General features: G+C 36.3%; 1 protein-coding gene across 1 annotated transcript; it reads right to left on the bottom strand.

Moving 5' to 3' along the window:
• On the bottom strand, positions 2,924 to 6,214 carry LOC104700415 (probable 3-hydroxyisobutyryl-CoA hydrolase 3). Its single transcript, XM_010415931.1, has 13 exons — positions 6,165 to 6,214; positions 6,014 to 6,094; positions 5,783 to 5,915; positions 5,608 to 5,687; positions 5,443 to 5,526; positions 5,248 to 5,340; positions 5,075 to 5,155; positions 4,199 to 4,320; positions 3,928 to 3,988; positions 3,718 to 3,816; positions 3,550 to 3,651; positions 3,419 to 3,460; positions 2,924 to 3,345 (listed from the first exon to the last, which is right to left on the bottom strand). The coding sequence occupies exons 1-13, from the start codon at positions 6,198 to 6,200 to the stop codon at positions 3,211 to 3,213; spliced, it is 1,149 nt and encodes a 382-aa protein (XP_010414233.1). The 5' UTR covers positions 6,201 to 6,214; the 3' UTR covers positions 2,924 to 3,210.

Here is a 13,795-nt window from a genome sequence, read left to right as displayed (position 1 = left end):
AGTTAAACAAATGAATTCGGATCCATTGTCACTTCGAATTGTTTTAACTTGACAAGAAAACTGTCGTTCAATGAGAGCAATAAAATCTTTAAGATGTTGTGGAGCAGCTTGTTTAGACGAGAGTAGATAGATCCAAACAGCTCTAGAAAAATCGTCAACAATTGTCAAAAAATAACGAGATCCGCAAATAGCTGTAGTTCTATATGGCCCCCAAATATCACAATGAATCATCTCAAAAACTGAACTTGTCTTATTATTGCTTAAAGGAAAAGAATCTCTTGTTTGTTTGGCACGGATACAAATATCACATGTCTTGGAATCAAAATCACTAGTACTAGAATCAGAAAACTGCAACAACTCTAGTGCCTTAGAAGAGGGATGACCCAACCTACAATGCCAAAGCTCCATAGGTAATGAACTGGTTCCTTGCATTGCTGCAGCTACTTCCACTCCTCTAAAGAAATAGAGTCCATTCTTTTGTTCACCACTACCAATCAGCATTTTCGTGATGCGGTCCTGAATAACACAAAGTCTATCAGTAATCTGGAAGATACAACCACTGTCTCTGGTTAATTGTGACACAGAAATAAGATGACACTGTAGCTCATCAACAAAGTAGACATCACTAAGACTAAGCACTGAACCCAATTTCACTTTTCCCTTTTTATGTGAAGTTGTATAGCGACCATCTGGAAGCTTGATTAGGATTGGTGCCATGTCAGAAATGTCGTGTAAAAAATCAATGCTTCCCGTCATATGATTAGAAGCTCCTGTGTCAATGATCCAAGATTCAAGAAAATACGTACCTGAAAGACGATCACGAGAAGTCTGCTTTCGATCATTAAGCATTTTCTTCAGAGCTGTCCATTCAGTGTCACTTAAACCACTTATTCCCACTCGATCAGAATCAGTGAGGAGTGCGTGTGCAACAGAAGGAACAGAGACAAGAGGCAAGTTATCGCCAGAAGACACATGGTTCACACGAGCAGAGTCAGGTGGACGGGGTTTGACGCCATTGCTAGGAGTAGCGAGTATACCGCGTCCAGTTCCATGTTGTTCAGACGGTCCACGGTTGTAAGGTGAGCCAAACTTATTTCGATTTTTCTCACCAAACCAAGGTGGATAACCAATACGTCGAAAACAATTCTCAGCCAAGTGACCCAATTTCCCACAATGTGAACACACAATCGAATTGTTACCTTTGTTATCCGAAGCACCTCGATGTAGTGATGATGCTTGAACAGCAAAACTCAATCCTTCGATGCGTTCATCATTAGTCCGTGAAGCCAATTTAGATTCTTCATCTTGAGTAAGTATGTTATATGCTTCATCCAGTGTAGGAAGTGGATCACGAGAGAGTAAATTTGATTTCACAGCTCCATACACAGATTCATCCAATCCCATGAGAAATTGATGCAATTTATCTTCCTCACGTTCTTGCTGAATTTCAGTTGCAGTTTTAGCTCTTCGATAATCAGACAAGCTACTCCATAGCTTTGTCAATTGACCATAGTATGCCTCAATCGCAAGTCCTTTTTGACGACAGTTTGCAAGTTCTAATTTAAGTCCTTTTTGACGACAGTTTGCAAGTTCTAATTTAAGTTCATCAAACATAATTTAAAAATTATAAACTTATATGGAAATTCTCTTATATGTTAACTCAACATATAAAGTTAAAAGTATTTATACGTATCGTATATATATATATATACTATTCACAATACTATTACGTACATCTAGTATAATTGAGAATCTCTATATTGATTAATATTTAGTCAGTCTATATGTACCTTTCGTTAAACTATAGATGGATCCACACTCCATTGATACAACTCCTCCAACAGAGGAAATAAATATGATGCTTCCATATTCAGAAGCTTTAAGGAGAGGATGTGAAAGTTGGCTAAGATGATATGCAGATTCCAGGTTTATGTATGGTTATTAGAATAAATTGTGAAATTACTTCAAACCCATTAGAATAAAATTTCATGTTAAAAGAAACTTAGGAGACTTTTAAAAAATTACTTCAAATCAATTGGAACATAAATTTTATATATGCTAATTAATTAAATATAAATATGTTCAACACATCTATGTACTACACATATTGTAAAACACATAATAAATAATAGTTCATTATATATTAGTGGTTATGTGCTCATTATATATCTAAGTTATGTGCCAAATCATATATCTTAACTTCAAAAAACTTATTGGTATAAATGTGTCATCTATGAATTATCAACATGGTTAAACTATAAAGGAAGACTCAAATGATCGTTAAAAAAAAAGACTCAAACGAAAGTTGACAAATAGAAAACAAAGACTGGAAAATCGTGTACCATGCCGAAGGTTCCGTGTATGAAGATGTAACATGTTCTTTTCAACTTTGTGCAACTCTCTTTCTTTATAATTTCATATCAATAAAAATATTTCACAGTTTGGTGTTTCTTCAAAATTGTTTTTCCTTTCTTTGTTTTTCTTGATAATTAAAGCTTTAGTGATGCTAAAGAAAGAGATATGGAATTATAAAGAAAGAGAGTTGCACAAAGTTGAAAAGAACATGTTGATGCTAGAGTAGGAATGTGTAAGACATGCCAACGTTGACATTACATTCATGTGCCTAACAATCTTCGTCATGATATAGTTTTTTATTGTCTCAGTTTACTTAGAAATATGTCTTGTACTTCTAGTCGACCCATCTTTTCAAACAAACAAAAAATTACGTTATGAAATCATTTCTTTTCCCCCACAATCATCTCCCTAGGTTGGATTGATGCGTAACACCGAACACTAAAAATGTGGTTTTGCTAGCATGGTCCAATCAGTCATATACTCATATTAATAGCACTAATTTCGAGAGAAACAATTCATCTAAGAATATTGGACGTTGTTAACGTATACAAATACTTCGGGAAGACTAGCTCATAGGTTTGAACAATAAACAATCAAAATACAATATACGAAACAAGAAAATTTAATGGAGGCTTACTACTTGCCAATGCGAACACCTCATAACTTGGAAGACTCAATTGAATCATGAGATATTGTGCTCCTAGAAAAAAAGGAGGAAATAAGGCACGTTTGTTCTTATTTGCTACAACATAAAGAAACAAAAGGAGTTCAAACACTTAATCTTGATATTTCGGGTTTTGGTCTCTTCGCTTGGTTTTCTCAATGGTTAATGTCTCATCACACACCATTTCTTCTTCACAGCTTTGCTGCGATTGATGAAGCACGCAAGTTGTTCCTTGGCGGAAACTTTAGATCCTCCAATCCCTCCAATCTCTCAAAGAACTTATCTACCATTCTATCCTTGATGTCCTCCAGTCGCCTTGGCTCCCACTATATATTTCAGCAATATATCAACAATATACATATCAAAAAAAACAAAAAACAAAAAAAAAAATTATTAAACCTTTGGGTTCATATCTTTGTCCACCAGTATGGCTCTACACCCCTATATAAGTAAGACACCTTATAATTACGTCTACAGAAGACAACATGACAAAATGAAGATATATATACAATCGGAAAAGCCAACAAAACCTCCACTATGTCTTTGCTTAAATCTCCCTTCATCACATGACACACCATTCTATACTCACGAATAAGGCAGTGCCCCACCCCCTGTAGTCTTCCTTCTCTTATCTGAAATATATAAATACAGTCAGCTTTTTCTCATTATATTGCATGTAGCACATTTTGGGAACTAACCGATCTAAGAGATATTTTAAGGCTTGATGGTGAAGCCTTCTTCAATGCTTGAGTGGTAGAGGAGATCCAGTCATCTGGTCTCTGAGTAAACTCTCTCTCCTAACCAATGCATATATGACGGTAGAGTGCAAATGTGCAATGTTAAAGGTAACTCAGTGAACTCATGATCATCGCAAGCAATCATTTCCTATGTCATAATGAAAAACTTACAAGTGCAGATATGATATCCTCCACTGTTCTTCTCGAGAAGCACCTATGAATGACATCTAACCTGCGTAAAGAAACAACTTCTGTATTAAAGATCTACTATCACATGGATGCTATAAAGGGCGACTGAAAGCTGATACCAATACATGGCTGAAGTTAACAAAACATGTAACGTACTCATAACTAATAATATAGAATATATTTTTGCACATTACTTAGAATTCTTGTGATGATGGCATGAGAAAAGTTCTTAGGAAAAAAAAGATACACTTGCCTGTGGTAAGCACTGTTCTTTTTAACGTGCGGACGCTCAGTGTATGCATCAAGAATTTTTGAAGCAAAGCTTGGATCACTTGAACCAACTGTACAAAGATCTGCTTCTAGTGCAGTTAACCTCTGTGGAAAGTAGTACCTTACTAAGTAACGATCCTTGACGAAGCAAATAGTGTTTTTACAATTTAGCTATATAGAAACATTTGAAGTATATATATTTTCTTTCAGAATGTCGAAGGAAATTTTGACTTGCCATCCATTACACTTATATAAGTGAAAACAGTCAACACAAACCATTAGCCCGCAGAAGAAAAGCACCCCGAACTTGATTGTTCCAAACACTATAACTATAGTGCAAGATACGATTGAAATACCTCAAATAGTCCTTGGCAAAAAAATACCAGTCAAATTAAAGGATAGATTTGTTACAGATTATTAATTTGTACAATATGATGTGCGAGTTTAACTAAAACCCGACAAAAATTAGTGTCCATTAGTTCGAAAAAAACAAAAAATTCTAGAGACCATATTACAAGAAAAATTATGGTTATTTTTTATAGTATCAAACAAGTTTCTTAATACAACATACTATCATGTAGTAATTAAGTATATAATAATAAAAAATAAAATATAAAATATTATGTACTGAAAAGGAAGAAGTCCTAAAAGTCTAAAACCAACAAACTTTGGTTACGTTGAGGCAGAGCCGTCGTTCATGTTGTAAAGGCATTAATCTGCCCTAGGCCACCAAAAAGTTATCAAATTAACGGCCACATTAAGTTTTGCTCCGTATTTACTTTAAATTTTACAAGAGCCCTACTTTAATTTTAGCCTAAACATGGGAAATACTAATGATGTAAGAAAAGGAATTTCATACCGTTGAGGGCACAAAATGAGTTGCAAGACCACAAGCAAGCATTTCGGCACCATCTAACCTAGCTCCTGTGAGGCCAACATACTCTCCAGGTATAGATTTAAGAAAAAGACCTAAAAGATAAGAGGGCAAGATATAGGCTCGAGTTTTATGGGCATGCAATTCAAGTTAATGACTTTGTTACCAAAAAAGCCAGGGAGCCTTGACAAGAAATAGGAAGCTCCTACATCTGGAAAGAGCCCTAGAGCTGTCTCAGGCATGGCAAAAACCTTGGAGAATCTCATAAAATATGGAAGTTACACATGAGCATATTTGAGATCGATATCTATCTGTCATCCATGTATGGACATGATTAAGAAAAGTATACGTACCGTGTTCTCAGTTGCAATGCGGAATCGACCATGGATGGAGACACCAGCTCCAGCTCCCATGACAATACCATTCAAAATTGAAACCTATAATGTCGAAACGATATGGAAAATGAATGAATGAGCTACACACTCTGACAAATTAATTTCACTAAAAGATGCTGAGACCTGAGCTTTGCTATACGTGGCCAGAACATAGTTGAGCGTATATTGGTCTGCGAAAAAAGCGGCACCGAGTCTCCATTTGCCTATTCCACGTAGTATTGAGAAAGAGTGTGTAGAAGCTAAAAATAAGCACAAGGAAACATAAAGATGGTTATGGGAGGGTGATATTGACATATACCTTGTATGACGTAACTAAGAAGAGGTGGAATGTCGCCACCAGCACAAAAGGCTCTTCCCTGACCCTTTAGGATGACAAGTGTCACACTAGGGTCCTCCTCATATGCACGGAATAGTTGCAGCAACCGGGAGATCTAGAAAAGATTGGTTCAAACCAATTATGTAACTATATATATAACTAGCTAGTATACACAAAATGGAGTAATAAACAACAAGAGGAAGGATTCAATACCATGTTATAGGACAGAGCATTTAGCTGCCTGGGTCTGTTTAATGTCAAGATTCTAACACTTGATTTCTCTTCCACCAAAATCTGTGATCAATATTGATTAAGAAAGAGAGAAGAGCTGATCATCGAGTGTAGTTAAGAAGATAAAACAGACCTGAGAGTGAGAGGCCATCTCGGCGGACGTTGTCATCTTCTCCCCTTCGTTCTTGCGGGGAAAATATATACCAGAACAGCTAGGAGATTCAATATATATGTAGTTCTTTCTTCCTTATAGTTAGGTCAATTTTAAATGTTTTTTTTGTCGATTAATAAAAACTGATTGTTAGCAGGATGGTGAAGTGTACAAATAAACATATGACCACACATCTAAACTAATTAAATGCATCAGTACCTACACGAATAATTGAATTTGTATGGTGACATCTTATATAAACAAACATAATTTATGTGACCAACACAATAACCACTATTTGTTATTTTTTTATTTAACCCGATATTTCCAATAGATGTTGTGTCATTTGTGAGGGATGTGAGTTTAACTTGATCACTACTTCTTTCTTTATATTGAGATGGTTATCACAATGGATTATGGAGTTTTGTTATTACGCTGAACAAATTGATTTAAATTAAAAAAACAATGCAAAATAATAAATAAAAGAGTGTAAATTCAGAGGATCAAAAAGGTAGGCCTAGAAAATTTCTCAGGAAATTATGGAATATCAAATCAATAAATTAATTAGGATTCAAGAAATTAAAAATCAGATCTAGAACTCTAAACTTTTTTGTAAAATAAATCAGTTCTCACTCCAAATATTATCTAATTTTAAAACCAGAAAATCCAAATTTCTTTGTAAAATTCTAGGTTAAAAATCAGCTTTAAAAACAAGTTTAGATTGTTCACAAAATTACTAAATCAAATCTCTTTGCAAGAAGTAATTTCGCTCATCAAAATGTTTATCAGGAAAATCAATTATATTCTTATATCAATTTATTTTCCTAGACTATTAATTCTAGATGGCCAATCAAGGATTAATATGAAGAACAACCTATGATGAAGATCAAGAAAGATAATGAATCCTAAAAATAACAGATCTAATAAACCATAAAAACCCTGTGAAAAATCCTGAACCTAACAAACAAACTACTCAGACATATTCAATGAAGAACAAAACATATTTCTGAATAATAAGCAATTGAAATTAAAAGAGTAAAGAGGGAGTTTATGAATTCTTCTCTCAAAGCAGTTCAGATATCTCTCTCCCAAAAGCTCTTAAAATCTCACAGGGTTGCAGAAGAATAAAACTTGCTAGAAAAATAACTTCAGGGTTTCTAAAACCTAAAAACAATATATATATGTCCTAAAACACGTCAGAGACTTGTCTTGCAATTATGGAAAACTTTGGGGCAGATTTGTTAAACTTCCAAAACTTGGGTCTTCTTGGCTAACAGGGGTGTCGACCGACACCAAGAATGGTGTCAATCAACACCATTTCTCTGAATCGATTCCAAGTTGATTTCCTCCGGATTAATGCTCCAAAACGATCCAAATTGCTCCACTTTGCTTCATCCATGCCAAAATCCTAGAAAACTTGTTAATACTCAAAAACATCGTAGAAAACAAATAAAAAACTCAAAAAGCACACTTATATCATGGTTAAAAACCGTAAAAACCATGATATATCAACTCCCGCAGACTTAGCATTTGCTTGCCCTCAAGCAAAACATAAAATTAGACCTTTGAAAGAGGTTTGAAAACGCAGGAACTCATCTTCTTTTTAAGGTAATGCCATGATCATTCAAACCTTAATCCATATGCTTAGCAGACAAATCCAAATCTAACCACCATGTACTTCTCCGTTGACATTCATAGCATCCCAAATTCAAACCAAATTCCACTACTTCCTCCATTAAGACTTCATCGGTGGGTCTCATCAATTTGATCAATGTCAAGAACCTTCTAGACTCATTCCCGTACTATACCATAACAAGCAAGATATAACTTGTACAACACGTGGTACTCTTTCTCTCCCCCAGACTTATTCTATCCTTATCCTCTTTTGTGCTTTGTTTTGCTATTTTTTTTACTGACTTTTTTTTCCCGATTCAAAGGTGTAGGCGAATAATGGGGTCATCGGTAATTTACCTACCCCTCGCTTCCAGACTTTGTGTGATCATTTGACTCAAGAGGAGAATAACAAAGTCACATGTAATTTACCTATCCCTCTAAACTGATCAAAATCATCTCATCTTTTTTTTTTTTTTTTTTAACAAAGCTCTCAGGAATAATCTCTTCAACTTGAGTAAGGGAGAGGAGGACCATTTTCTTTTGAAATCTTACTTGTCAGGTATGAAAATCAATATCCTTGATGAGTTAAAAAGAAAAGTACAGAAATTACCTCAGACTTTTATTGATTCTGTTGGAAATTTGGATGTCTCTCGTTTACTGGTCAGCTATTGGATTTTTTCATTAGTCGGATTTGTGGATTCAATCTGCAGCATTAATCAGCCAAGGTAATACTCTAAAAAGAAAAACCACTGTTCCCAATAAAATTTTGAAAAATTTGACTGAACAAAAAAAAATACGGTTTTGACACACCAAAAACAAAAACTATGTTAGTAGTTAGTACTAACCTCCCCCAGACTTAAACGATACTGTCCCCAGTGTTTTCAAGTAAGAGGAAAGCTAAAAGAAACAAAAATGTATGGAAATTGTAATGAAAAGATGAACTGATTCTCGGGTTACCCAGCGGTGTCGACCGACACCATTTCAGCGTCGATCGACACTCATCATGAATGGTGGTTTTTGGCCGTAACTCCTTGTTAGTGGCAGTTAGTTGTGTTGATGTGTTGTTGGATCAATCTTTGGATGATTATTCTGTTAAGAGACACTCAAACACAAGTTAAAAGCAACATGATAGATAAATAGTTCATAATTTCAAACAAATTTCAAACAAAAACTGACTCAAAGCAAAAAGAAGAAATGACTCAAAAAGAAAAGAAAAACCTAGAAATGGGTTGCCTCCCACTAAGCGCTTGACTGTGTTGAAGCTCAGGCGTCCGGCGGATCAGAACGTGGCAGTGAATGCCTCCGAGAAAATGTCCTCTTCATCCAAGGTGGGGTATAAGCTTCAGGTGCATGAGGTCTGCCAAGGATGTGAGGAACAGGACCAGGACGGGATTTAGGGACGGGTTTGCTTCTTTTATAGCTTGCAAAATCATCAACAAAACAAACAAGCGCTCTACGATAATCTCGTGGCTTGGTTAACTACAAAACAGTTTTTGTATCTTTGAAGGTCTTATTGATGATAAGAGGGGGTTTGTGTGAAGAAGATGTATACCTTGACCTTACCTGAGGACTCTGGAGTATGGAGGGGTGAGTCTTCTGTTTGGGAACAGCTTTCTGACTTGAACCATAGAGGATGTCTTGCGAGCTCTCAGTTTTGGTCAAGTGTGGGCTCGGTCGTGGAGGGGTGTCGACCAACACTTATGGTGTGTCGATCGACACTGAGCCTGATGCTCTTGTTGCAGAAACCTTCTGAACAGAAAAAGTCTGTCAGTCAATAGTAGGAGCTCTCCTCAGCTTATCCATCTCAAAGTTTATACTTAAACCCTCCACATTCAGTGTTATGTTTCCCTTCTGCACATCTATGATGGCACCAGCTGTAGCTAAGAAAGATCTTCCTAAGATAAGAGGATCTTTAGGCTCAGTATCATACTTCAGCACCACAGAGTCAGTGGGAATCATGAAGTTTCCAACCTTAATTAGGATATCCTCTAAAACACCTTCAAGAATTCTCTGTGATCTAACAGCGACGATAAGAGATATCTTAGTTGGCTTGAATTCTGTCATCCCAAGTCTCACAGCAACAGAATGTTGCATCAAATTGATACTAGAACCTAGATCACTGAGCGAGTGAGGAAACCTTCCGGCTGAGATAGAAAAATCTAACACAAAACTTCCATGATCAGGTAGCTTCTCTGCAATTCTACTTTGGATCACTGCACTCACATTCTCAGAAACAACCACCTTCTCTTTCCTCTCTTTCTTTCTTTGAACAGGCTGGTTCAACAGAATTGCACTGACATCTTTTGTAAGTAGTGCTCCTTCCTCAGGGCTCAAACCATTTGATACCATTCTCTTCACATACCGCTTAAGTCCAGGAGAAAACTTGACTGCATCAACCAAAGGCATCTCTATCATCACCTTATCCATCATTGCCTTGCATCTAGCTTCCTCAAGCTCCTGCTTGGACTTTCTTGTCTTAGGAGAAGGAATCTTAGGCTTGTAAACCCTCTCAACAGCTGCTGAACCTGGAGATTTTGTAATTTCTGGTTCTGTCTGAGATGAGTGTCGACCGACACCATCATCTGAAGTACTTGCCGATTTCTCTCCCTTTTCTACAAAAACAATTTCACCATCATCTTCATCTCTCAGTGATATGGCATTGCAAGCATGCTTGGGGTTTGACTCAGTTCTTCCAGGAAGAAAACCCTCTTGCCTCTTGATGGATCCAACCGTTTGTGCAACCTGACTTTCCAACTTCTTGACATGAATGTTGAAAGCTTCAAATTTCCCATTAAGCTCAGTGTAGACATTGCCAAGCTTTCCATTGAAAGTCACTCTCATTTGCTCTTTACCTTGCAAAAGCTGCTCAAGCATAGCTTCCATCTTACTACTTTCTGCTGTCTTTGGAGGAGTGGACTGATATGAGTTATTTCCATAAGTCCTTGTGTACCCACTGTTTTGTTGCTGCTTTTGATAGTCAGGCTTGGGTGTGAATCCAGAAGAATCTCCTTGAAAGTTACTGTGCTGGTTGTTTCCATTATAAGGTCTACTACTTTGCTGATTACCAAACTGTTGACCTTGATTTCCATAGATATAGTTGACATCATCTTCTTCGTTCCCTTGCTCAGGTTCAGGTTCAAAAGTTTCAACTTCAGCAGCAACGTGAACTGATTTCTTGCCAACGAAGAGGTTGTGAACTGAATCAAGCTTAGCACTGACTGAAGCAATCTGATTGGCATCAAATCCTCCATGTAATCTCTTTCTTTCAGCATCAGCTATCTTTGTACTATTACTGGAGGCTAGATTCTCAATTAAATTCCCAGCTTCATCTGAATATCTTGTCTTGAAGTTTCCATGAATTGCAGCATCTAAAGCTAACTGATATTCCCAGTCAATTCCTCTGAAGAAGATACTCAGCAATTGTACTCTTGAAAAGCCATGGTGTGGACAGTCTCTCTGATAAGCTTTGAATCTCACTCAAGCTGCCTTGAAAGCTTCATCTGGTCTTCGCTTGAAAGAGGACAACTTGAATCTCAACTCATCAGACATACCATCATCATAGAAGTAGTTAAGGAAAGCCACTTTAATTTGTTTCCAAGAAGTCAAAGAACCGGGTGACAACTGCTTCAACCATTGAGATGCTTCTCCTGCAAGTGAATATGGAAAGTGCTTGCAGTAGATGTAATCTTCAGTCACCCCATTGGCTTTGATACTGGTCACCAGATCCTCAAAGTGTTCAATATGATCCAGAGGCTTCTCATTTGGCAGGTTAGAGAAGGGTCTTTGTCCAACTAACTGGAAGTAGGCAGGCTTCAACTCAAAGTCATTCCGCGGGAAAGGTGGAACAATTGCAGAGCGGTTTTCGTACATCAAATCAGCTCTGTTGAAGTCTGCAATAGTCCTGATCAGATCCATGTTTTGATCCTGTCTTCGAACTGGGTTGTTAGCATGGTTGGCAGGTCCACGTACGTCTGCTGGAGGTGGGTGTCAATCGACACCCAGTTGGTGTCGGTCGACACCATCGGCTTGCCCGTCAACGACAACAGCTTGCTCGTTGACAACAACAGCTTCAGCAATCACATTGCCTTCTGTATCAAACTTTTCCCTGCTCATTGCGCAAGTGGCCCTCTTGATCCCTCAAAGCACCATCCTCATCACGAATCAAAATTATTGTGTTAACCATCTTCAAGGATTTGGCTGCTTTTCTGTTCTCACGCTCAAGTTTTTCCAACTCTTGGTTTGAAAGTTTCACAGTAGGACCAGTCTTGTTGCTCCTTGTGTGACGTCTAAGAGGCATGCGCCTGAAACACCAAAGAGAAGAAAAACAAAAACATGTAAGTAGAAAATAAAAAGAAAAAATTTAGACGAAATTAAAAACTCAAATCTAATGGTAGATCAAGAGTCCCCGACAACGGCGCCAAAATTTGATATGCTCAAATTAAACCCTAGAGCTACTCTCTCAAATTAAGAGATCACTACAGTACTTAGGGGTCGAATTCCACAAGGACTCAAGATCAAACACAATAGATTATGGAGTTTTGTTATTACGCTAAACAAGTTGATTTAAATTAAGAAAAGCAATGCAAAATATTAAATAAAAGGGTGTAAATTCAGAGGATCAAAAAGCTAGGCCTAGTGAATTTCTCAGAAAATTATGGAATATCAAATCAATAAATTAATTAGGATTCAAGCAATTAAAAATCAGATCTAGAACTCTAAACTCTTTTGTAAAATAAATCAGTTTTCACTGCAAATATTATCTAAATTTAAAACCAGAAAATCCCAATTTCTTTGTAAAATTCTAGGTTAAAAATCAGCTTTAAAAACAAGTTTAGATTGTTCACAAAATTACTAAATCAAATCTCTTTGCAAGAAGTAATTTTACTCATCAATTATATTTTCATATCAATTTATTTTCCTAGAATATTAATTCTAGATTGCCAATCAAGGATTAATATGAAGAACAACCTATGATGAAGATCAAGAAAGATAATGAATCCTAAAAATAACAAATCTAATAAACCATAAAAACCTTGTGAAAAACCATGAACCTAACAAGCAAACTACTCAGACATATTTGATGAAGAACAAAACATAATTCTGAATAATAAGTAATTGAAATTAAAAGAGTAAAGAGGGAGTTTATGAATTCTTCTCTCAAAGCAGTTGAGATCTCTCTCTCCCAAAAGCTCTCAAAATTTCACAGGGTTGCAGAAGAATAAAACTTGCTATAAAAATAACTTCAGGGTTTCAAAAACCCAAAAACGATATATATATATGTCCTAAAACACGTCAGAGACTTGTCTTGCAATTATGCAAAACTTTGAGGCAGATTTGTAAAACTTCCAAAACTTGGGTCTTCTTGGCTAACAGGGGTGTCGACCGACACCAAGAGTGTTGTCGATCGACACCATCTCTCTGAATCGATTCCGAGTTTATTTCCTCTGGATTAATGCTCCAAAACGATCCAAATTGCTCTATTTTGCTTCATCCATGCCAAAATCTTAGAAAACCTGTCAATACTCGAAAACATCGTAGAAAACAAATAAAAAAACTCAAAAAGCAGACTTATATCATGGTTAAAAATCGTAAAAACCATGATATATCATCTATATAAGCGACAAAAATTCGTGTGATATATAAGCAATTATATTCATTTTGTTTTACAATTTTTTCATCGTTTTCTGTACTGATTTTGGTATCAATGTTGTAAGAAAGATAAAATATCATAGTTATGGTGTTGGTCAGAAAACTTATATATGTCATCAAGCAAATTCATACTGTCGTATAGGTACTAATACACTAACTTAATCTATGTATGTGACCATGTGCTGAGTTATATTTCGTATAACTTACATTCAATAAATTGTTTTAAGCTTATGTACATGACGTCGCCGCGCGCCCAGGCGGGAAAATAGGATGTCTGTATATTACGTTGATAGCAGTAATACCTATATGTTAAACTTGGATTTGTGAAACTATGATAAGATGAGCTATCA

The sequence above is a fragment of the Camelina sativa genome, chromosome 7 (assembly GCF_000633955.1).
Source record: "Camelina sativa cultivar DH55 chromosome 7, Cs, whole genome shotgun sequence".
In the NCBI taxonomy this organism is placed as follows: domain Eukaryota; kingdom Viridiplantae; phylum Streptophyta; class Magnoliopsida; order Brassicales; family Brassicaceae; genus Camelina; species Camelina sativa.
Note: the sequence above shows the minus strand (reverse complement) of the source record. Positions and strands in the feature narration are given on the sequence as shown.

Coding starts and splice junctions, on each gene's coding strand:
- LOC104700415 (XM_010415931.1), bottom strand. CDS start 6,200: ATGACAACGTCCGCCGAGATGGCCTCTCACTCTCAG. Junction 5,916..6,013: donor ATGCTCTGTCCTATAACATG/GTATTGAATCCT, acceptor AATCTTTTCTAG/ATCTCCCGGTTGCTGCAACT. Junction 5,688..5,782: donor TCTTAGTTACGTCATACAAG/GTATATGTCAAT, acceptor TACGTGGAATAG/GCAAATGGAGACTCGGTGCC.